Raw genomic sequence first — 25,925 nt, forward strand, 5'->3', positions numbered from 1 at the left:
GTTGTTCAAACCAAATCCTCTTCTTTGATTCCTTTGTTTTCTTCTCCCCCATATTCAGTTTACCACCATATCCTGTTGGTTTTATTTCAAGAATATATCCCAAATTTATCTGATTTTCTCCATTTTCACTGCCACCTGGTCCAAGTCTCTATCCTCTAGCCTAGGTTACTACAATAGCCTCAGTCATAAAGTTATTTTTCTTTTGCCCCAGAACTGGCTAGTAGGGCTCACAACTAACAAACAAGAATGGCTAAGTACCCCAAATTCTAAAGAGAGTCAGACATTTCCTCCAAGGCTTATCAGGAGGAAGAACAGAACTCAACTTATGGCCATCAACCACTCCCTGCCCCCATTCCTGAGCTTTCTCCTCTAGTCTTTAGAGAACTTTGGAGGGAAAGGGGAAATGACATCCCTGGAGCTCTTGGCTTTGTGGAAATAGTAGTGTTTATGGCAAGAGACTTTCCCCCTTTACTCTTGGGGAGGGAAGGACAGGTTGCTTTTTTCTCTACAAATTCAAGTGAGGGAGAGATTCAAGAAAATAATTCGAAGAAATCAGGGACCCTGAAAAAAAGGGAAATTGAGAAGCAATAGAGCGTAATAGTTAAGAGAAAGGATTCTGAGTCTGACTGCTTGAGCTTATTTTCCAATTCATCATTTACTAGCTCTGTGAAATGGGCAAACCTTGAACACTCATTTAACCTCTGTCTGTAAAATGGGGACAATAACAATACATATTTCTTAGGATTGTTGTGGAGCTTCACATGTATTATGACATATAAAGAAGTTAGAAAAGATCTTGGCATATGGTAAGCACTCCATTAGTAGTGGTTATTATCATCAGAACCATCATCATTATGTTGGTCACTCCCTGTTGAGTTGCAGAAAAGGCAACCCAACCTGGAGCTGTCTACTTTGAGGAAAGCATTCATGGGAGAACTGGACGTTTCTCCTTGGGTTTTGGGCATGTAGGAACATAGCAACTGATATGTGTTCATGCTATATGACCCTTATAAGGTATGAATGAAAACGTCTAAAAAAAAGCTATAATAACCAAAACAGTATGGTACTGGCATAAAAACAGACACATATAAAATAAAAAACAAATAAACAAACAAAAATACACAGACCAATGGAACAGAATCTAGAGCTGAGAAATAAATTCGCACACACAGGGTTAATTATTATTTGACAAGGGAGACGAGAATATTCAATGGCAAAAGGAGAGTCTTTTCAATAAATGGCTTTGAAAAAACTGAATATTCACATGCAAAAGAATGAAACTGGACCCCTATCTTCCACCATTCACAAAAATTAAACTGAAATAGATTAAGGACATAAACATAAGACCGGAAACCATAAAACTCCTAGACAAAAGCATAGTGGAAAAAGCTCCTTGACATTAGCCTTGGCAATGAGTTTTTGGATATGACGCCAAAAGCATAAACAACAAAAGCAAAAATCAACAACTAGAACTACATCAAGCTAAAATCTTCTGCACAGCAAAAGGAATAATGAACAAAATTAAAATGCAATTTACAGAATGGGAGAAAATATTTGCAAACCATATATCTGATAAGAAATTAACATTATAGAAGATACAAGGAATTCATACAACCACATAGCAAAAAACCCGAACAATCCAATTTAAAAATAGGCAGAGGACTTGAACAGACATTTCTCCAAAGAAGACATTCAAATGGTTAACATGTACATGAAAGGTGCTCAACATCACTAATCATCAGGGAAATGCAAATCAAAACCACAATAAGATATTACCTCACACCTGTTGGAATAGCTATTACCAAAAAGACAAGAGATAACAAAAGTTGGTGAGGATGTGGAGTAAAGGGAGCCCTTGTGCACTGCCGGCAGGAATGTTAATTGGTATAGCCACTATGGAAAACAGTATGAATGTTCTTCAAAAAGTTTAAAATATAACTACAATATGATCCAGCAACCCCACTTCTGGGTAATATCCAAAAGAATACCAAAGGAAATTAAACCACTATCTCAAAAAGATATCTGCACACCAAGTTCATTGCAGCATTATTCATGATAGCCAAGACAAGAAAATAACCCAAGTGCCCATAAACACAGGAATGAACAAAGAAAATGTGATATATATGATGGAATATTTTTCAGCTATAAAAAAAGAGGGAAATCCTGCCATTTATGACAACACAGATGGACCTTAAGGGCATTGTGCTAAGTGAAATAAGTTAGACAGACAAAAACATTTACTGATTTCACTTATATGTGGAATTTAAAAACATTGATCTCATAGAAACAGAGAGTAGAATTACTGGTTTCCAGGGGCTGCGGGGTGGAAAAAATGGGAAGATATTGGGCAAAGTGTACAAACTTCCAGTTATTTATAGATCTTGGATACTAGCCCTTTATCTGATATGTCATTTGCAAATTTCTTCTCCCATTCCATAGGTTGCCTTTTAGTTTTGTTGACTGTTTCTTTTGTTGTACAAAAGTTTTTTATTGTGATGAAGTCCCACAGAGCTACCCCTTGCACTACTCGGTATTTACCGCAAAGAAATAAATGTAGTGATCCAAAGGGGCACCTGCTCCCCAATGTTTATAGCAGCAATGTCCACAATAGTCAAACTATGGAAACAGCCCAGATGTCCATCAGTGGAAGAATGGATAAAGAAGCTATGGTATACACACACACACACACACACACACACACACACACACACGCAATGGAATATTACTCAGCCATCAGAAAGGATGAAATCTTACCATTTATAAATTGAACTGGATGGAACTGGAGGGTATTATGCTGATCGAAATAAGTCAATCAGAGAAAGACAATTATCATATAGTTTCACTCATGTGAGGAATATAAGAAACAGCCCGGAGGATCATGGGGAAGGGAGGGAAAAATGGAATGGGAAGAAATCAGAGGGAGACAAACCATGAGAGACTATGGGAAAGAAACTGAGGGTTGCTGGAGGGGAGATAGGTGGGGGGATGGGGTAACTGGATGATGGGCATTAAGGAGGGGACACGATGTGATGAGCACTGGGTGTTATATGCAGCTGATGAATTACTGAACTCTACATCTGAAACTAATAATGTTCTATATGTTGGCTAGTTGAATTTAAATTAAAAACAAAAACAAACTTCCAGTTATAAGATGAATAAGCTCTGGAGCTGTAAGGTATAGCATGGTGACCATAGTTAATAATACGGTATTATATAATTAAAAGCAGCTATTAGAGAACTTTAATGTTCTTACCATAACAACAACAACAACAATGATAATTATGTGAGGTGAAGGATATGTTAACTAACCTTCCTGTGGTAACCATTTCACAATATATTTGTATCAAATTATCACATTTTACACCTTAAACAGTTACATGCCAATTATTTCTTAATAAAGCTGGAAAAGAAAAATACAACCAGAGTTTTACTAACTTAGGGAAGGAAGACTAAACTTGGAAGAACTGTTAGCTTTATTTGTAATAGCCTAAAACTGGAAGCAACCTAAATATCCATACTGCATGATTCTATATATTATATATATGTATATATAGAGAGAGAGAAAGAGAGAGAGGGAGAGAGAGAGTTTGAATATAGGGACTTCATCAAGATAAAAAGCTTCTGCACAGCAAAGGAAACAATCAGCAAAACTAAAAGCCAGCCAGGGCACCTGGGTGACTCGGTTGGGCATCTGACTCTTGGTTTCCGCTCGGGTCCTGATCTCAGGGTTGTGGAATCTGTGCTCCTGCCTGAGCACAGAGCCTGCTTGTCCCTCTCCCTCTGCTCCTCCCTCTGCTCACGAGGCTCTCTAAATTAATTAATTAATTAAGTCTTTTTAAAAAATCCTAAAAAGCAGCCTACAGAATGGGAGAAGATATTTGCAAATGACATATTGGATAAAGAGTTAGTACCCAAAATCTATAAAGAACTTAGCAAACTCAACACCCAAAAAATAAAAAATCCAGTTAAGAAATGGGCAGAAAAGCATGAATAAACATTTCTCCAAAGAAGACATACAAATGGCTAACTGACACATGAAAAAATGTGCAACATCACTCGGCATCAGGGAAATACAAATCAAAACCACAATGAGATACCACCTCACACCAGTCAGAATGGCTTCAATTAACAACTCAGGAAACAATAGATGTTGGTGAGGATGCAGAGAAAGGGGAACCCTCTTAAACTGTTGGTGGGAATGCAAGCTGGTGCAGCCACTCTGGAAAACAGTACGGAGGTTCCTCAAAATTTAAAAATAGAACTACCCTATGACCCAGCAATTGCACTACTAGTTATTTATCCAAAAGATACAAAAATAGTGATTTGAGGGGGGACATGCACCCCAACGTTTATAGCAGCACTATCCACAGTAGCCAAATTATGGAAAGAGCCCAAATGTCCATTGACAGATGAATGGATAAAGAAGATGTATATACACAATAGAATATTACTCGGCCATCAAAAAGTATGAAATCTTGCCATTTGCAATGACGTGGATGGAGCGAGAGAGTATTATGACAAGCAAAATAAGTCAGTCAGAGAAAGACAAATACCATATGATTTCACTCATATGTGATATTTAAGAAGCAAAACAGATGAACATAGGGGAAGGGAAGGAAAAATAAAATAAGACAAAAAACAGAGAAGGAGGCAAACCATAAGAGACTCTTAATTATAGGGAAAAATCTGAGGATTGCTGGAGGAGAGATGGGGGAGTATGGAGTAAATAGGTGATGGGGATTAAGGAGAGCACTTGTAATAAGCAGTGGGTGTTATATGCATGTAGAGAATCACAAAATTCTACCCCTGAAACAAATACTGCACTATGTTAACTAAGCTGAACTTAAATAAAATCTTGAAAGAAAAAAAACTTGAATATATATTATAAAAATATATAGTAGCACATTTTAAATATTATTTTAAATTATATCTTAATATATTTATATTAAATTTTGTGTTATATTAAATAATATATTACATCATTTAATTTAAATAATTATAATAAAATTATAATTTAATAAAAATGATTGTTTTAATACAAATAATTCTAGAAAATGAAAACAAACCTACAGTGACAGAAAGCAGATCAGTGATTGCCTGGGAAAGTAGGGACAGGGAGAGAGGAGAGGAAAAGAAGGATTACAAGGGTGCCTAAGGAAACTTTTGGGGAGGATATATATGTTCATTATCTTGATGGTGGTTACAAATTTCTGACTGTACATACATGTCAAAATTTATCGTACAGTTTAAATGTGTGCATTTCATTGTGTATCTATTACATCTCAATAAAGCTATTAAAAGTTCACATCTTCAGGATTCAGTTTTTAAGTATGATGTTAGGTTTTCTTTGAATGTTCTTTATCAAGTTCAGGAAGTTCCCTCCTATTCCTAGTTTGCTGAGTTTTTTTTTTCCGGAAATGGATAATGAACTTTTTAAAATGGCTTTTCTCTGATTATTGAAATGACCACATGATTTTCATTTTGTAGTTTGTTAATACAGTGAATTATAATGATTTTAAATGTTAAATTTACCTGGCCTTTCTGGGGTAACCCCACTTACTCATGATATAATATTCTTCTTATAAATTGATGGATTCAATTTGTTAAAATTTTGCTTTGAATTTCTGCGTTTATGCTCATAAAGGATATTGGTCTGAAATTGTTCTTATAATGTCTTTGCCTGGTTTTGTTATCAGGATAATCCTGACTCAATAGAGTAAGTTTAGCAGTATCTTTTCCTCTCCAGTTTGCTGGAGGAGTTTGTGTAGATTAGTATTATTTTTTTCTTTAAATGTGTGGCAGATTTCAGCAGTGAAGCCAGGGCCTGGAAACTCTCTCAAGGCAAGAACCTGGGGAAATTGCAGAGATCTTCACATTTGTTTTCTGTTTCTCAGAGATTACACCCTTTGTTACACCTAATGTCCAATCTCTTAAAAATCATTGTTTCATAAGATTGTCAGGTTCTTTTAGTTGTTTCTGGTGGGAGGGTAAATCTGGTCTCTATTACTCCATCTTGTTTCAAATTGAATATTGGAGATTTGAAATTAAAAGTGAATTTGGGATATAAGGTTTTACACTGAACTAGACTTTTTTTTAATAGATTACTCTTTAGACCTGTTTTAGGTTCAAAAAATAAATTAGACATTTAATGATAGAAAATTTCAAAAATTATTGAATCCTCTTCAGACATTGTCAAGGAAAGGCAAAGACAAATTTAATCATGGTAATTTAGAAGCAATAATTTGGAGAAAAAATGATTTCATGTTTATAACTCATTAAACTATTCACTGCTTCAAACTCTTCTCTACATCCAGTCTTACGCCCAGTATTCATCGTCTACCCAGCAGATGGTGATCTTTTCAAAATATAAATTAGATTATATCTGATTCAAAACCTCTACTGGTTTCTCATTACACTTAGAATAAATTCAAACTCATTATCTTGCCTGATTTCCCATAACTCTCTTCCTCACTTACCACTCTCCAGCTACTTACTTAGGGCCTTTGGACTTTTTGGTCCCTCTGAATGAAACACTTTTCATATCTTTGCATGGCTGGTCCCTCATAATCATTCAAGTCTCAAGTTAAGGGTCATTGCCTCAGAGAGAATTTCCCTGGTTGCAAATCATCCTAACCAATCACCAGTCACTGTCATATTACCCTATTTTATTTTCTTCATACTATTTATCATAGTTTGAATTTCTTATTTAGTTTTAGTATCTTTGTCCTCATTAGAATAAAAGCTCCTTGAGAACGGCATTGTCTTGTTGCTCACTTCTGTTTTCCAAGATCAAAGCACAAGAATACCTAACATATATTGATTGAATAAAGGATGAATGGAGAACATTTTCATAAGGAGTTGAAAACTGTCTCTAATTTTAACTGTCCCTAGCAATGTTAGTCTCTTTTCTGAACAGGCTTTATATTGCTTTTTTAAGTGTTGTTTCCAGATAGGCATACCGTAGTCCAAGTGTTATCTGACCAGGTATAAAACAGCAGAACAGTAATATTTTTCAATAAATGCCACTTAAGATAACAGTATCTCACTTTTGGCAGCTATGTTACAGTATTGGCTTCTAACAACTTTATAGTCAACTAAATTCCCCTTTTAAAAAATAAGCGCTTCTATAAAGTAATAACTTCCCCAAATTTAATACTTAAACAGTTGGGATTTGGGTATGAGATTTAGCATTGGTCCTTAAGTTTTATCTTACTAATCTCAGACCAACATTACAACTTATTAGATTATTTTTAAGTCCAGATTCTGAAACCTAGCACATTAGTTAATTCTCTCAGCTTCACAGCATCTACAAACTTGATACACATGCCATCACAATCCTTATTTAAGTTGTTCAGAAAAACTTTAAATGGGCTAGTGCTGAAGACAGACTTCTTTTTTTTTAATAATTTTTATTTTGTTATATTAGTCACCATACAGTATATCCCCAGTTTTTGATGCAATGTTCCATGATTCATTATTTGCGTATAACTCCCAGTGCACCATGCAATATGTGCCCTCCTTAATACCCATCACCGGCCTATCCCAATCCCCCCCACCCTCTAAACAGAAGGGGGAATGAACCATGAGAGACTGTGGACTCTGGGAAACAAACTGAGGGCTTCTGAAGACAGACTTCTTTGGCATACATCAGAAGTCTCACCTCTAAGCTAACACCAGTCCATTAATAAGCACATTTTGGGTATAGCACTTCATTTCAAGCTAATTCATATAATACTATACTATCACACAGACTATAATTCTCCATGTCATCCATAAGGATAGTAAGAATACTTATCTTAAGTAATCAATCTCTCCTTAGCCTCTATCGTTAATATCATGTGATTTCTCCCCTTGAAAGTTTTTCATAATATAAAAAGATCCTTGATATCCTGGCATCTTGCCATTTAAACACTTAAAAGGGATGATGATATTTTTTAATAGCCTTCTTGGTTTTAAATCCAAGATGTAGCTGGACTCTCTTTATTTTCCTTTTAATGGATTAAATTCTGCATTCAGTGTAACAAATCATTGTTCCCATTTGTCCTTGAACTTTATATATGAAAAACAAGTTTTGGTAATGAATAGTATTGTCCAAATCAGCTCCAAAAACACAGCATTTCAAGCACATCACAGGGTCATCAGGAACACAGCCTTCATACCTTATCTATATGTACCGTATCTCTACTTTCTAGACCTTTGGCACACTAGACAATACAAAAGTAACTTTTGAATCACCCAGAAACATAAAGAAGATCATATTAGCACCAGAGGAAGGGCCTTCAGCCAAGACAAGCTGACAAAAAATGATCTTCAAGAGAAGTGAAGCATGATTAAGCATTCAAAAGTAGAAAACTCTTTATGTGTATATATACACAATGTAATGAACATATAATTGCAACCAGTCTAGTTTTAAACATCCTGAAAGTCCCAAAATATCCTATATTCACTCAGAGTTCCACAAATCTGTTGTACATAAAGTTATTCACAAAGATTAAAGAGGGAGTTTTCTAAAGTGAGCTAAATAAAGCCTTTTATCTGACTAGCAATCTATTCTTGCCTACAAGATGGTCCTGGCTGGATTGCTCCTGTGGAGCACACTCTTCCCAATTCCACAAGAACAGACTGACTTATCAGGAACCATTATCAGCTCTTTTTCATGGTGCGCTGGAAGTGGTAGGCGACTTTAGGTTGAAGCTGAACATCTCTTTCCCAGCCACTGGCTGTCAGAAACTCATTGAAGTGGACAGTGAACGCAAACTTTGTACCCACTATGAGGTGATATGGCCACAGAAGTTGCTGCTAACACTCTGGATGAAGAATGGAAGGATTACATGGTCTGAGTGGGTGGTGGTAATGACAAACAAGGCTTCCCCATGAAGCAGGGTGTCCTGACCCATGGCTGTGTCCACCTGCAGCTGAGTTAGGGGAATTCCTGCTACAAACCAAGAAGGACTAGAGAAAGAAAGGGCAAATCTGTTTGGGGTTGCATTGTGGATGCCAGTCTCAGTGCTCTCAACTTCATCATTGTAAAAAAGGGGGAGAAGGGTATTTCTAGACTCACTGATATGACTGTGCCTCATTGCCTGGAGCCCGAAATAGCTAGAAGAACCCACAAACTTTTCAATCTCTTAAAAAGATGATGTCCGCCAGTAGGTTGTGATAAAGCCCCTAAACAAAGAAGATGAGAAACCTAGAATTAAAGTGCCCAAAATTCAGGGTCTTGTTACTACACGTGCCCTCCAACACAAACATCGGCATATTGCTCTGAAGAAACAGCGTACTAAGAAAAGTAAGGACGGGCCTGCAGAATATGCTAAACTTTTGGCCAAGACAATGAAGGAGACCAAAGAAAAACGCTAGGAACAGATTGCCAAGAGAGAGAGCCTGACTCTTATCTTGAGGTTCTGGCAGAGAATCTACTTCTAAGCTCATTCAGGTTTTTGGCAGAAATTCAGTCCCTTAAGCTTTAGAGGTGATGTCCCCATTCCCATTCCCTGGCTAGTGGCCTCCTTGATCTTTAAAGGTAGCAATAGTGGGTCAAGTCCTGCTTTGATCTCTGCTTTTACCTCATCTCTCCTGCTTCCAGCTAGGGAAAGTTCTCTGCTTTTAGGATCTCATGTGATTACATTGGGCCCATTCAGATAATTGAGGATAAACTCCCCCACTTTAAGGCCCACACCCTTAGCCACAACTGCAAAATCTCTTTTGCTATGTAACAGTTAACATATTCACAGGTTCTAGGGATTAGGGCACGCACTTGCAGGGGTGTTTGCAGGGGACATTATTCTGCCTACCACAGAAGCAGACAAACACTGCTCCAAAAAGAAAGGAAACAGCAAGTAAAAGGCCCAAGAAGGGAAAGAGCTTGGACAGGTTAAGTAGCAGGGAGGAAATACCTAGAACTGTAGCAGAGTGAAGGGGAGAACTACAGTAGATGATACCATGCACTTCTTTATAGGAGTAACATATTTTCCCATTGAATTGTATAAATTTAGACTCTATTTTGAATCTTAGAATTAAGTCATCCTAAAGCTAAAGGTGGATTGTAGGCCTCCTAACTTCCAGTCCAACTCACCTTCCACAAAACTACAAGTCATTGATATTTTTTTCATATCTATATGGAGAAATTTCTTCTAATTGACATTTTTTAATCCTAAACATTTTTGCTTCCTGCATACAGAATTTCTTAATATTGACCTATATCTAATCACGTATATGTAAAATTTATATTTAGATATCAGGAGGCAAAAACTAAGTTTAAAAAGAACACAAAATATGAGGAAGAAACTTCATCCCAAATTCTTTTTAAAAATAAAAATTAAGACAAAAAACTGAACTGTCTTTTTTCCAACGGCTTTCCACAGAGACTTTAGGGTAATCTTTGTGGTTAAATGTTTATAAGGAGAATTGCACCTGTGTTGTGGTCTGTTTTTAAATAAACTTGCACCTGCAGTGGCTTTTCATAGAACTGCTATTTGGGATATTACATGTCAGTCGTTTGACTATTATGCAGAGCTCTTTCCTCTTACCACACTACTTTCTGGCAGGTCCTAGTTTATAAACAGCCTATTTCCAAAAATCCATTTAAAAAAAAGCCAACAGTTTAGATTTCATGGTAATTTCCAGGAAACTCCTCAAACAATAATATGCTCCTTTCAATTCATGAGTTCCAGTGGTCTGGTCCCTTGCTGCTTTTAGGAAATTCTAATCTATTTTCAGAGGAGGCCTCTGCTCTATTCAAATATGTCTGCTTTCCTTTTCCTATATATGATTTGCTAATTCCTGTTTCAGAATCTTTTTTACTCTGTCATTTTCCTCACCATAAATTTCTTCTTCCTTTCTGCCGGTTCTTTTCAAAAATCCTAAAATCTTCAAAATTAATTCTCATAAGTCTTCCCCCATAATGTCATCCCATTCTGTTCACTCCACTACTCTCCGTACTTCATTGCTCATCTTAAATCTCTTTATATCATTTTACATGAGTTAGTATATTACTTTACATTTTTATCACTTCATTTGTGTATAATTTACCTCTTATACTAAATTAATGCTTTCTAGATGCAGGGGGGTTCATAAAGAACAGTAGCAATTGGCACCAAAGAACAGGATATGAGGAAACACCAAAAAAGAATTATAAAGAATCAGTTAGAAAAATGGATGAGAAAATAAGTTTTTACATCATATATAAGTTCCACACTACTTCTGTTTTCCTTAATAATAAGAAAGCATAAATTCATGATGGAGAATATTAAGTCAACTATTTTTAAAATACCTAATGCATTCTTTCAAGACAATCATAGTAATATTTTGTATCTCTCAGAGTTTCAAATAAGCTGCTTTGGCCCAAAAGGTATGCAATAACTGATTATTTCCCAACCAAATTTGCAATATTATAAATGTTTCAATTTTAATGATTTATATAATACCTAAAACAACATAATATTTTACACTGTAAACATATGTTTTAAGAGACACACTACTCTATCTACCGTCTTCCTACTGAACAAAGCAAAGGCTCTGGAGTCAGACTGCCTGGGTTCAAATGGGACTTCAGTAAGTTATTTAACCTCGATTTTCCTCCACTTAATCTAAAAAATGAGCATAGCTGTAGTACATACTTCATGGGATTGACAGAATCAACGGTTGTAAAACACCTAGAACATGCCTGCAACATATAAACACTCAATTATTTTAGCAACTGTTTTTATTATTCTTTTATATTGAGAAAAGACAGCATCTTCTTTCAGAATTACATAAATACTAAGGTATAATGGTTGGCAGAATAGTGGCCCATCCAAGATATGTCCATGTCTTAATTCTCAGAACCTATGAATATGTTACATTACATGGCAAGGAGGAATATAAGTTGCAGGTGGAATTTTGGCTGCTAATCAGCTAACCTTCAGATGAGGAGACTAGCCTAGATTATCCAGGTGGGTCCAATGTAATCACATGGGTCCTTATAAGGGAAAGAGGAAGGTAGGACAGTCAGAGAAAGAGTGAAAAAGGGGCTTGAAGATTCTGCACTGCTGGCTTTGAAGTTAAAGGAAAAAGCCATGTGCCAGGGAATGCAGGTAGCATCTAGAAGCTGGAAAAGGCAAGGAAAGTTTCTCCCCAGAGCCTCCAGAAGGAACACAGCCCTGCTGACACCTTGATTTTGGCCCAAGGAAACCATGTCAGAATTCTAACCTACAGAACCATAAGGATAATAAATGTGTATTGTTACAAGCCACTAAGTTTGTGGTAATTTACTATAGCACCAACCAGAAATTAATATAGGTATCACTTTGGCTCATAATATCCTAGTATAATTGAGGCAACCATGTATTTTTATTTTCAAAAAAACTTCTCTTTAGGGGCACCTGGCTGGCTCCATCAATGGAGCATGTGACTTTTGATCTTGGGGTTGTGAATTTGAGCCCCATATTGGATGGAGAGATTACTTAAAAATAAAAATCTTTTTAAAAAAATTATCTTTAAGGCACTGAAATAAAGTTGCCATTATAGCGAATATGTATAGGTGGTCTATGAGGCTAATGCTGCTTACCTAGCCCTTAATTCAAATGGTCATTCATTCATTTATTCTTTCTTTCAACAAATATCTCTTGACATCTACTCTACATGGCAGGGATACAAGGGAACAAGTAAAGTTTGACCTTTGATCAGATGGGTAAACAGTCTATTGGGTAATGATAACATATATTTACATGATGACAAAGTACAACGTGCCAAAGGAGCACAGATGTTGTGGGAGAGGGTAGGCAGTGTCAAGAAAAGCTTCCGAGAGGAAGTCATATCTAGGTGAGATTGAAAGATGAGTAGAAGTCAGGCAAAAAAGGGATGAATATGGTTTAGGATAAAATATAACACCGACAATTTGAAGTTGAGAGAAAACGTGGCTATTCAAGGAAATGAACGTTCAATATGGCAACAGAAATCCAGAGACTATGTGTTTTATATGTTTCAACATATCTTCCCTTAAGTATCTAGTACAATGTTGTATGCTGTGCAAAAGTAAAATATTTTACGTGGATGTAAATTTAGCATTATCGTATGATTTGGTTATAGTGATTTTGTATAGACAATTATATTATACTTGATTATTAAATATCTTCAGTTCCTTAACAACATGAAACGAGTTTTCAAATATAATCAGAATATTATCAGTTGTTTACATTTATACAAAAGGAAATATTTATGTGAACACTAATGTGTTCACTATTATTTTAAATATTGTATAGTAGAACATTAATTGTAGTAGCTAGAAGTCACAGTGTGAAGTAAAGCTCCGATATGGCAATCAGTGTAGAGACAGAAAGAAGATGAAGGAAAATAATTTCCAGCAAATAAGCAATCTTACCAAAATCACAGAAGAAAAAAAAGAATAAATCTGCCCAAAATTAATCAATGAGGAAACAGCAGACAAATCCCTGAATAACTTCTATTTATGTTGTTTGAATATTTGCCTAGACTCTGAACACATCTACTATATTTATGCCAAAACAAAACTGGAGGGATGAAATATGGATGATGCCTCCTCATTCTCATATTTTTCTGCCATTTGATACTATATCTCTGAGCAATCTCAGTCTATAAATCTGAGGGACCAAGTTTTTCATTACACATTGAAGCAGAAATGCGTAGGTCTCTGGGTTCTACAAGTTTTTCATTAGTGATAAAATATAGATTAGGGACCAGTACAATAAAATTATTTTAAAAAACCAGCTTCAGTGTGAGACAAGACTTGAGTTTAACTATCAGTTATATAACCTTGAGCAAATTACTTCACATTTCTGAGCCTCATCCGTGAAAAGAGGATAATAATGGTACCCTTCTCGTTGATAAACTGTAGTAAGATAATGTACTTAAAATACCTAATGCAGTGCCTGATACATAATTAGTATCTCCCAAAATATTCAATGTTATTGATAATAGCTAGTGGAAAAAGCCCAGACCAGTATTAAAACAGTTGGACAGGATAAAAATGCAAGTTGAGCACACATGGAGGTTTATTCAGATGTATTTTCTTGGTGGTGGTGGTGGTGGTGGTGGTATGTTTCAGAGGGTACATGTAGAGGTCTTAAACTTTAATGGGTTTAAATTATATGTTTAACTGCCTATAGCTCATTTATTAACCTAAACCTTTTAAGTTTGACACTTGATGAGAGATAGATAGACAGTCCTGTAACTGTAGTGGCAAGCAAGTAGCATATTCCTTCTGGTCTAGTTCATGCGTGCTAGCTACTTAGGTAAAAACAATCAAACCTTATTTTGCCTGTTTTCAATTAAATATCAAATATAGTTCCATGTTTCAATTGAATGTTGAAGACATCCAAATGTCTTTTCTAGTTTAAATATTTCTCCTAGGCTTCAGTCTCATATATTCTGCCGTCAATAGACATTAAACACTTGAACTTCTTCACAGACACCTCAAATGCAGCAGTTTTGAAGTCCAAAGTTTATTTTCCCCTGTTTCCTTCACCCTGCTACCTCTTTCCTCCTGAGTTTTCTATCTTAGTGGGGGGTACTATCATCTACTCATTTGCCCAAGAAAACCTGGGAGTCACTGTAACTCCTTGCCCCTGACATTTAATCATACAGTAAATCCCCTAATACCATCTCCCATATAGCTCTTAATCTGCCCACTGTTTATATCCTTATTCCCAGGGCCCTAGTTTAGACATTAAAATTCATCACTTAAATGACTAACAACCTTGGCACAGACATCCTACCTATAACCTTAACCTCTTCCCATCAATTCTGCCCTATTTAAAACCCTCCAATGGTTTCCCTTTGCTCTTCGCATAGAGTCTAAGTTACCTCTTAATACCACAAATAGATATAGATCAATGTCCCATTTGCAGAAGCTTATTAAATTCTTAGGTTGTTTTTAATAACTTCTAACACCTTACTGAAATTTAACAGAGCTCAATTTAACTCTCATTATTTGATTAGCTATTTATCAGTACTTACTATGTACAGTAACAGTAATTGTATTAGATATTGTAAGGATTAGAGATTAACAATGATATATCTGGGAGGAAAGATGAGACAAGTACATAAATATTCTTAACACAATGGAGAAAATGTTTTAAAATCCCAACATAGGAGGAGTTAAAGGGCTATCAGATGCTAATGGAAGGAAACATATCAGAGAATACAGCCTGGAAAAAATATGATTTTAGGTAGGACTTGAAGGCCATCTAAGAATTGAGATAGAGGGCAGCATAAGCAAAGGCCAAGAGAAAGAAATCTCAAAAAGAGAAAAAAACAATGAGTATTTTAGTTTGGCTGGACTGTAGAATTCTTCAAGAAAAATAGTAGGAAAGTAGCTGGAAAAACAAGTTTGGGCCAGATAAAGGCAAACCCTGAATATTAGGCTAAGAGCTAAGGCCTTTATTCTACAGAGAAACAGGAATGGCTTACAGAAAAATATTTTATCTGAGCCATGTTTCAGATACCTTCACCATCAAAGAAAGCTATAATTTTCATTGAATCAATAGCTAATATATAAATAATTGTATCTACAAAGATCCTCATGATAAAGAAAAATAAAAAAGGACTAAAATAATGTTTGGAAAACAATTATGCTGTATTTAGTTATATTAGAGTTCGGAAGGGGAAGTGGTGTTGCAATGTCATTAAATTCTTCATTTCGTAATTGAGGCCTCCAAACCAAGTCATCGTCAGTTAAAAGCTTAGACATGTTCATATGTTTATCCCATATTTCAGTACAAGTTCTATATTTTACTTCCGGATCACTTTTAGGATTTGTGTGTCTTTAAATAGATACAGACCTTAGCTGTAAGAGGAATCTACAACCTACTGGTTTCAGGGTAAGTGGTTTCTAAGAGAAATGAAAGCAGATGGCAACTGTATTTCATCTCTTCCATTTTCTTTTTTACAGTTAAAAATAATCCTTCTTTCTTTTCTGCACCCAAAAATAGCTCAAGGAGTTTCTGTGATTATATCAAACTATCTAAAGAAGTTGGTAGCATTAACATCAAGGATGCGTTTTCCCAGTATTACTAACATATAAAAATTATTTTCACCATTACTACTTTGAGCATTAAAAACAAACAAACAAACAAGCTACTTCTTTTGACAACTTCAGTCATCACAACCTAGTCTGTGACACTGGCATTAAAAGTAAAAACACAGTTAACTATTAGCTGAAGTACACAAAGCCATATCATAAATATTTCATATTTCAAATGTTACTTTTAAATTAAAAAAAAAACTGATGACTAGAGAAACATGAAAGACACTGCAATTCATTGTTAAAGGCTACCATTTTGATATGCAGGCACTGAGTATAGAAACATATTTACTCAAGTACTGACCTGGATTCTGGGGAATTAAAAAATGACTACATGGATCGAGACTTAATAGGGTCATAGATTTAGTGGTGGGAAATAGAGTAGCAGAGCACGTAAGTCAGAATAAAACATTTTAGTAGGGCAGTGATCAAAGGTATGGCTGGAAATGTTACTTTTTGGCAAAACTGAGGGAGGGTCCCATATGCTATGAACTTTATCTTGATAGTAACTGAGAGTCATTGGAAGTTTTTATTTTATTTTATTTTATTTTTAAAGATTTTATTTATTCGACAGAGAGAGAGACAGCCAGCGAGAGAGGGAACACAAGCAGGGGGAGTGGGAGAGGAAGAAGCAGGCTCATAGTGGAGGAGCCTGACGTGGGGCTCGATCCCGTAACGCTGGGATCACGCCCTGAGCCGAAGGCAGACGCTTAACCGCTGTGCCACCCAGGCGCCCCCATTGGAAGTTTTTAAACAAGGATGTAGGATGATAGAAATGATAATCTAGGAGGAAATATCTGATGATTCTGAATCAAATATATAGCAGAGACTGGAAATGAGATTTATAAAGGGAATATTTGACAGCCAGTACTAGTTAAATAGTTAGCTATAGTACAGTGTGGATTCTGAAGCCAGACTATCTGGGTTCAAATCTAGTTCTAGTACTTGCTAGCCTTATGACCTCATTGAAGTTCTATGTATCTCAGTTTCTTCCACTAGAGATTATTATAGTACCTTCCACATATAGTTGAATGTCAAGAGCTTATAACAGTCTTCGCACATAGTAACTGCTCTCAATGTTAGCTATTATTGTTGCTACTATTATTGCTATTGCTGCATAGTCCATAATTGAGATCAATTTAAGCAAATTTGGTGGTAGAATACCTTCAACACCCAGAATTCATGCTCGGAATAAAGTATCCTAATATCATCTAGTCTGTCATTCACAAACCCCTACCTTCCACATTAAGAAAATCCCCCAAAGGTCCTATAATAGGGCAAAAGGGTGTTCTAAAAAAAACCAAACAAACAAAAACCTGTTGGCCCTCATTACGTGTAGTTTGCTAATACCTAAGCCAGGCATCACAATAATGTAATAAATATTCAAGTCGATGATAAATTATAGTTGCCACAAATATAACGGTTAAATGTCAAATGTTATTCAGTATTTGTTCATTTTCTCTGGGGGCTGTTTTTCACTTTATTTTTTTTTAAGATTTTTAAAATTTATTTATTTGAGAGAGAGAGAGTGTGGGGGGGGGAGAAGCAGAGGGAGAGGGACAAGCAGAGGGAGAGGGACAAGCAGAGGGAGAGGGACAAGCAGACACCACACTGAGCACAAGCCCCACGTGAGACTCTATCTCATGACCCTGAGATCATGACCTGAGCTGAAACGGAGTCAGATGCATAAATGACTGAGCCACCCAGGAACCCTGTTTTTCACTTTAATTGGCATAGGCTCATAACAAAACTATTAAGCTGTCTTTTCAGAAATACAGATTTTTGAGAAAAAAAAATTTCCTCACCTAAAAGGCAAATAATTCTAAGATTAAGCCATGGAAGATCAGACTATGGGAGTTGCCGGAATTGAAAAACTGGCTTCCGAATGGTTATCAAAAAGACCTGAGAATGTTGGACTACAGCACTCTCTCAACACATATTGGATATTGCAACTCTTTTCTAAATACTTAGGAAATTTAATCTTTAGCATAAATAGTATTAGAGCAACGTGATCATTCCCATTAGAAATATCAAAAATATTTTTCTAACTTCTCTATAAAAATATACGCATTCTGGTCCTGAAGTATAGCCATTAATTCTCAAATAATTTTCAATAAAATTAAGCAGAAAAATTGGGATTTGTGGGCCTAAATAAAACTTAATTTTTATGTATAATGAAAATTTAATATATTTAAAGCAAGGATATAATTACAGTCCTACTTAGATGCAACATACTTGAAGCAATACTTCAGAATAACAATCTAGAGGCAATCTCTCACTCCTCTGATTTCTCACGGCATGGGTTTACATCACACACTGCTTTGTATTTTAGTAATCTGTAGGCATGTCTTCTTTTGTATCCGATTATAAACTCTTTGAGGGAAGAGACTCTGGCTAATTCACCTTTGGATCTACTACAGCATGTAGTATGGTGCTACAGTTAGTAAGCAGTTAATATTTGTTTAATAATAAAATTTATTAAAATTTACATTCAAATATTAATTCTGTGATTACCATCAGAACATAGGACTTTTACCCACACCTTTTTAATTCATTAAATTGTATTTTCTAAAGTCTTATAAAGGTTTTAAAATGCTTAAGATAACTTCTAGCATTTTAAAGATATTTAGTTCAAAATATGACTTTTCTAAAAATTTGTATGATTTTTCTAAATGACATTATTTGTTCTGCAAATAAATTGTATGTCACCCTTAATTTTAGCATCATATTGAAAGTTCAGAGTCTAACCCCCTACATTTGAAGGTGTCATTGATACTCTGAATCTATCATATGTAATGTCTGAAAACTTAAACCTTGAACTATTATTCTAAGATTATAGGGCAGTACTTTCATACTTCTAGCCTTAATAATACTTCTAAAGACAAGTTTGATGAATTCTTCCCTATTACCACTCTCTCCTTCAAATATTTTAATTTATGCTCTTGATTTCTGGCATCCATCCAGCAAAACCTACCCTCTGGAAAAGGTCTGAAACTAATTTACACTGAAGAGGCAAAGGACAGATTAACAGCTCAGTGTGAAAGCCTGGTGTGGGAGCCCTGTCCCTGGTTTCTGTGCCAGGTATGTTACTGTAATCTCCCTCCCCAAGTCTCTGTTTCCACATGTATAAAATGAAAGTAGTTAGAATTATTGATTCCTAAAATCCATTCCAGCCCAGATTATTGCCCCTAATTAGGAATGTGTGCAGCCTTACGCATCATTCATTCAGTTTTATGAAGCATCTGAGATAGGTAATCAAATACTGTAATTTCAATACTTATTAATTAAATAAATATTGTTTGAACACTTACTCTGTGCCAGACACTGTACTGGGTGCTTCCAATATCTGTGTTTGCAGAGATCTGCTAGGTAATATAGAAGAACCGAGTAAAGAAATCAGAGAAGCAATGCTTAAGCTCTCTTCAATACAGCAAAAATTTCCCAAGTTTGGGTAGGAGTACTAAGCCCTTAAGAGGGATGGTGTGTACAAAAGCAGCGATGTAAAAGGCACGTCGAGTGTTTTCTGCAGCCGAAGGCTGGGTTACATGGGAGAAATGTTCACAGTACTTATCCCAATTAGAATTTGGCACGTTTTGTGTGATTTGATTAACGCGTGTCCCTCGCTAGACAAGTTCCTTAATTGAGGAACGGCGTGTGCTTTTGCCCACCATTGTTCTCCCAGAGTATAACGCACTGTCTCTAGCTTAATAAATGTTGAATAATTAATTTTAAAGGGGGGGGGGTCCTCCCGTGAGAGTGTCATGTCCAAACATCTTGAAGATTGAACTGTCCACTAAAAAGTCGCGGTGCCTTTTGCAGCCAACTTGAGCTCCTGGAAGAGTCAACTCCTGGAGCCGGGCTCTGCTTGCACACCGACACCCCTGGGGGTCCCCTCAGGGTCACAAACCACCGCAGAGTCACCGAGCCCTGGGGGCACAGAGCTGGAGATGGGTTAACAGCCGCCCCGAGGACCGGCCAGAATTCTCGATACCAGCGACCGCCGTGCGGGCCTCACGTTATGGTGCACAGAAATGCAGTATTTGGACGCTGCGGACAGAAAACCCGTTTAACTTCCAGACAGATGGGAAGAGAGGATATATAACAACTGCAGTAACTAGAGAGTTCCTATAGACCTACACTTGGCTCCCGGTCGTAAACGCCCGGTACAGCTCACTGGGTAGCCCTCGTGCCGTTCCTAGGCGTAGAGATACAGCCCCCTCTACCGGCCCCGGCGACCTCGCCTCGCGATTCCCTCACGATTAAGTGTCCCAGCCACGCCCAGACTCGCGAGAGAACAGAGGTCTCAAAGGGCTCTACGGAACGGAACTTCCTATATCTAGTGTTCCTACACGGAAGGATTTTAATTCACCGGAATCGATTCGCGTTAAAGGGCAAAAGCGAAGAGGGAGGTGCTCTTAACGTAACAAAGCCTACGGGACGGAGCGGAAGTCCTGGTTCACACGCCACACGGAGAGGATTCTGGGGGCCGGAAGGAGGTGGAAACTCCTGCGGCGGAGCAATTCGCCTGCAAGCTTTTCTGGGAGGAGAGCGCGTGGCTGTTTAAAGACGCGTGTTGCTGGACCGCGTGGCTGGTTCGCAGTGGTCGGAGGTGGCCGAAAGCCTGACATCGGTGTAGAACTTGAGACCGTGAGTTATGGTGGGGAGATCCCGGCGGCGCGGAGCGGCCAAGTGGGCAGCTGTGCGAGCCAAGGCAGGTCCCGGCCCAGAGCACGAAAATGAAGACGACTTAGAATTGCCACCCTCGCCGGGGGACTCCAGCTACTACCAAGATAAGGTAGATGATTTCCATGAGGCCCGATCCCGTGCTGCCTTGGCTAAAGGCTGGAGCGAGGTGGAGAGTGAGGACGAGGAGGAGGATGGCGATGAGGAGGAAGAGGTTCTAGCCCTAGATATTGCTGATGAGGACGATGAAGATGGAGAGAGTGCGGAGGATGACGATGATGATGGTGGGAGCTCTGTGCAGAGTGAGGCCGAGGTATCTGTGGATCCCAGTTTGTCGTGGGGTCAGAGGAAAAAACTTTACTATGACACAGACTACGGTTCCAAGTCCCGAAGCCGGCAAAGTCAACAAGAAGTAGAGGAGGAGGAAAGGGAGGAGGAAGAGGAAGCGCAGCTAATTCAGCGACGCCTCGCCCAAGCCCTGGAAGAGGATGATTTTGGGGTGACCTGGGTAGAGGCCTTTGCAAAACCAGTACCTCAAGTAGATGAAGCTGAGACCCGGGTCGTGAAGGATCTGGCGAAAGTTTCAGTGAAAGAGAAGCTGAAGATGCTGCGGAAAGAATCACCAGAACTCTTGGAACTGATAGAAGACCTGAAAGTTAAGCTGACAGAGGTGAAGGATGAGCTGGAGCCATTGCTACAGTTGGTGGAGCAAGGGATCATTCCACCCGGAAAAGGAAGCCAATACCTGAGAACCAAGTACAACCTCTATCTGAACTACTGCTCCAATATCAGCTTTTATTTGATCCTGAAAGCCAGGAGAGCCCCTGCACATGGACATCCTGTCATAGAAAGGCTTGTTACCTACCGAAATTTGATCAACAAGCTGTCAGTTGTAGATCAGAAGCTGTCTTCTGAAATTCGTCATCTACTCACACTTAAAGATGATGCTGGAAAGAAAGAACTGAATTCAAAAGTGAAATCCACCAAGGCCAAGCCAAAATCTGTTTCAGAGACTGCTGCTGCTGCCTCTGCTGTTACAGGTATTTCTGATGATTCTGATCTTGATGAAGAAGCTGCACTGAAATACTATAAAGAGATAGAAGACAAGCAAAAGTTGAAAAGAAAGAAAGAAGAAAATAGTATTGAAGAACAGGCTCTTGAAGATCAAAATGCAAAGAGAGCCATTACCTACCAGATTGCTAAAAATAGAGGACTTACACCTAGAAGAAAGAAGATTGATCGCAATCCTAGAGTGAAACACCGGGAGAAGTTCAGAAGAGCCAAAATTCGCAGAAGAGGCCAAGTTCGTGAGGTTCGTAGAGAAGAGCAACGTTACACTGGTGAACTCTCTGGCATTCGTGCAGGAGTTAAAAAGAGCATTAAGCTTAAATAAAGTTTTCACTTAGCTTTTTTGGCAATAATATTAGATCAATAAATTTTTATTTTTAACTCTTGAAGTGATTGTATTGATATATAATACCTGACCTTAAATTTTAAAAATTCTTGTCAACAGGGAAATTCGGGTTATTGCTTAGTTTTGTTGTTGTTGTTCTTTATATTAAGGTCATACTAGGAATTTTGGGAGCAATGCAAAAGTGCTTGGTAAAAGAGATGGTGTTGAAAAAAGTTCTCCAATGTTCTGTCAAGTAGTAGCCTAGGAAAGTTTCACAGCTGGTTGTGGAGCAACTGTCAAACTTAGAACAGTTTTATAATTTTTCTTGTGAAGAGAGCACCTTTGGAATCATTTTATTTGTAAGATGGCCTATAAAATAGTTCTGACATTATTTTCATTTACCTAAGTGTTATTCTTGAGCAGGATACTTGTAATTAATTGGTTTAATGTCAACTTAAAGATTTAGTACATGGTGTGGTAAAAGGTTAGGAATGAAGAGGAATTTTGGTTAAAAGTAGAAAAAGATATGCCTTAATCACATTAATTGTGAACATTTTCTAATAGTTCTTAATGTGGTAAGTAAGGTAAAAATTCCATTTTTAGTACTGTACTGGTGACCTGCAGCAGTTGCTGTTTGTACACTCTATTTGCTGAAAATTTGGTAGGATGACTACGAGGTAAGTGACAAGTTCAAGTGGTAAAAAAAAGTTACATGTTTCTTTAGTTATTCTGGTCTTTAAAGTAGGAGAGAGATGCTGAGATGGTGAACTTGAAAATATTTGGGATGATGCCAGGGAAGAAAATGACCAGACTTGTGAAGGAAAGCACAAAAGGTGTTGTACTATGTCACTGTTCATTAGCTATTGTTCATTAAATATCTCCAGCTGCTAGATATACAGAGATGATCAGTGGTTAATATTTATTAAACAATTGCCTTGTACCAGTTGTGCATCACCTCATTTAATCTTTATAATAACTTTGTGAGGTGTGGTACTGTTCTCTGTGTATCTCTTTATGAGGATGCTTAAATTCCAGGTCGTTAACTTTATAAAGGACACAGGCTTGGGATTTGGACCTACACCAGCTTGATTTGAGCCATACTTGATCTCTGGCTTAAAGCTTTTTCCTCAGCACACATGTCAAATTATTTTATCTTTTGTTTTCTGATAAAGAGGTAGGTTGGAAATAAAGTAATAGTAAGTGCTAAGGTTCTTTTGTAAGCACTTTATGTATACTTAACATCTTTACTCCTCACAACTTTGGTGCAGTAAATTCTATTAGCCATATTTTTTCTTTAAGATTTTATTTATTTATTTGACAGAGACAGCCAGCAAGAGAGGGATCACAAGCAGGGGGAGTGGGAGAGGAAGAAGCAGGCTCCCAGCGGAAGAGCCCTATGTGGGGCTCAATCCCAGAACTCCAGGATCACGCCCTGAGCCGAAGGCAGACACGTAACGACTGAGCCACTCAGGCGCCCCCTATTAGCCATATTTTAAAGATGAGGAAACTGACACAAAAATAACTTTCAGGGTCATGTAGCTATTAAGTAGCAGAGTCAGGATTTAATCCAGCCTTTCTGGCTTCCCTTTTCTGATACGGTAGGAAAAGTACAGGTTTGGCAGTTAACTTCCTAGGGTGCTTTTGAGTTAATTACTTGGTTTCCAACTCATTGTTTTCTTCTGTATGGTACAACTATACCTGCCTTGGAGAAGTGATGTAACAATGGTTAAGAGCTCTGAGATAATAGGAAATATGTGCTTTGGCTCTGCTCCCAATTCTTGGCACAGAACTCCTAAACCCTCGTTAATTCCTAAGTGATTAGAGCACTAGGAACATTTTTTTTTTCTAATGAGGTGACTGTGGGTGGGCTCCTGCTTTGCTCTGGGATGGGGGCTGGTCCCCAGAAAGATCAAGCCATAATTAAAAGCTTCAAATTTTCAGCCCCACCCCCCATTCAACAGAGGGGAGAGAGGCTGGAAATGGAATTAATGATTGATTACACTTATGTGAGAAAGCCTTCATAAAATCCCAATAGTATGAGGTGCAGGGATCTTCCAGATTAGTGATTGCATCCACACTGACAGGGTGATGCATTCCAACTCCACGGGGACAGTACCCTCTGTGCTTGGCACCCTCCCACACCTCACCCTATGCATCTCTTCATCTGACTGTTCATCTGTATACTCATATCCTTTAATAAGGTGATAAACGTTAAGTAAGTGTTTGCATGAGTTCTGTGAGTCACTCTAGCAAATTAATTGGACCCAGGGAGGGGGTTGTGAGGAGGTAACGGGGTCAGAAGCACAGGTAACAACCTGAACTATCCAGATAGAGAATATCAGAATTGAGTTAAATTGTGTAATACCCAACAGGTGTCACAGAATTGCTTTGGGGTGGGGGGTTGCTCACATCTGGTATTAGAAGTATGGTGAGTGTAGTAGTAGTGTAAAGGAAACAGGTGTAAAACAGTTTTCCCAATTTGAGGGCAGACTAGACTACCCAGGTTTGTAACCCATTTCCATCCCTTAGTCTATGACTTTGGGTACATCTGACTGTTCCTTACTTTTTTCATCTAAACTGGGAGTATTACTAGCAGTACCTGCTTCATAGAGTTTTTACGAGGATTAATATTAAATTAATAAAGCAAAGCGCTTAGAACAATACCTATTACACAGTAATCACCTAGTAAGTGTTGGCTCTTACTACAGGGTTGTGATAATGCATCTCAGCACACAGGTGCCCCAAAATTGTAGCTAATATAGGAACATAGAGAATAAAGTGTAGTCATATGTAAAAATGATTGAGAAATCAATATCCTAAGTTTGAAAGGAGAGGGGAGCATTGGGTGAGCACAGGAAGGAATACAGAACACCTGGCACAAGACAAAAAGCAAGGAAATGAAGTTACAGGTTAAAAATATTTGATGTTCTATGTCAAATCCCTGCCAGATGTATAAAGTCATGGTGAGGGAAAAATGTTTTAAAGGAAGAGCCTTCCGTTTAGGAAAGTGGAAAAAATTATGCCTGTTAAATAGTCCTCCAAATATACCAAATATTCCTCCAAAGACCTTACAACACATTGTAAACATAAATTCATTCTGGAATAGCTAGGATATAGATGGTGCTATCCTAATTACAAATGTAAAAATTGGCCTTGCTTGATGTGAACTGATAGTTAATGAAGTAACAAAGAAACTGGTGGATATGATAGTTACATCCTCCAAATTTTCTATATACTTAACATTTAAAGGGCACTGATAGGTGCTGGGTACCATCCTAACATGGGAATAATTACTCAATGGGATCGCTTACCGTAGTGACTCACTTTGTGAACTCGGGAGTGTCATGGGTTAACAGTTACAATAAAATAGATTACTGGTTTCCAGCATCAATACAAATCAACAACCTGTTAGTTTTATGTCAGCATGTTAAGCTATGGGTAACTATTGAAAATAAAAATATTAAAAATTAAAGTACAGGAAAATACCAAATTAGTGATCCAGTGATTTACTCTACCACTAGCTGGCTGACTAGCTTTGAGTAGTCAGGTTCTCTAAGCCACAGTTTCTTACCTATATTCTTATGAAGGAATTAAATAAATTAATGTATCCCTTTGTGTGTGTGTGTGTGTAGAAATAAATTTATTTGCTTATCCGAGCTCTAAAACTACCTTAATGGTCAAAGCTTTTGGCACCTGGGAAATTACTTTTTGTGGTCTTAAAAATAGCTTAGATAACTTGAATAATTCTATTCACATATCCGACACAAAAGAAATTAAATCTCTGAAGAATGCTAGAATTGCTTATTCCTT

The 25,925-nt window shown here is 37.4% G+C and overlaps 2 protein-coding genes across 4 annotated transcripts in view; one reads left to right on the forward strand and one right to left on the reverse strand.

Moving 5' to 3' along the window:
• Nucleotides 1-25,925, reverse strand: part of JCHAIN (joining chain of multimeric IgA and IgM) — a 41,717-nt gene that overhangs the window by 10,006 nt on the left and 5,786 nt on the right. The window contains exons 1-2 of one of the 3 annotated variants that reach the window (XM_044388207.3): nucleotides 20,177-20,320; nucleotides 19,351-19,404 (exon numbers count right to left, since the gene is read on the reverse strand). The exons of 1 other annotated variant lie outside the window; for it this stretch is intronic. The gene's annotated coding sequence lies outside the window, so the exon portion shown is untranslated. Of the gene's footprint in view, nucleotides 1-19,350; nucleotides 19,405-20,176; nucleotides 20,321-25,925 lie in introns of those variants that run through there. One more of the 3 variants, XM_026510022.4, reaches the window with a different exon arrangement.
• On the forward strand, nucleotides 20,422-22,179 carry UTP3 (UTP3 small subunit processome component). The gene has a single exon (XM_057309831.1). It carries the CDS (start codon nucleotides 20,694-20,696, stop codon nucleotides 22,113-22,115), a length of 1,422 nt encoding a protein of 473 aa, XP_057165814.1. The 5' UTR covers nucleotides 20,422-20,693; the 3' UTR covers nucleotides 22,116-22,179.

This window comes from Ursus arctos, unplaced genomic scaffold (assembly GCF_023065955.2).
Source record: "Ursus arctos isolate Adak ecotype North America unplaced genomic scaffold, UrsArc2.0 scaffold_9, whole genome shotgun sequence".
NCBI classification, from domain to species: Eukaryota; Metazoa; Chordata; class Mammalia; order Carnivora; family Ursidae; genus Ursus; species Ursus arctos.

What these genes read in the sequence shown, in the direction of transcription:
- UTP3 (XM_057309831.1), top strand. Translation starts at nt 20,694, where the DNA reads ATGGTGGGGAGATCCCGGCGGCGCGGAGCGGCCAAGTGGGCAGCTGTG.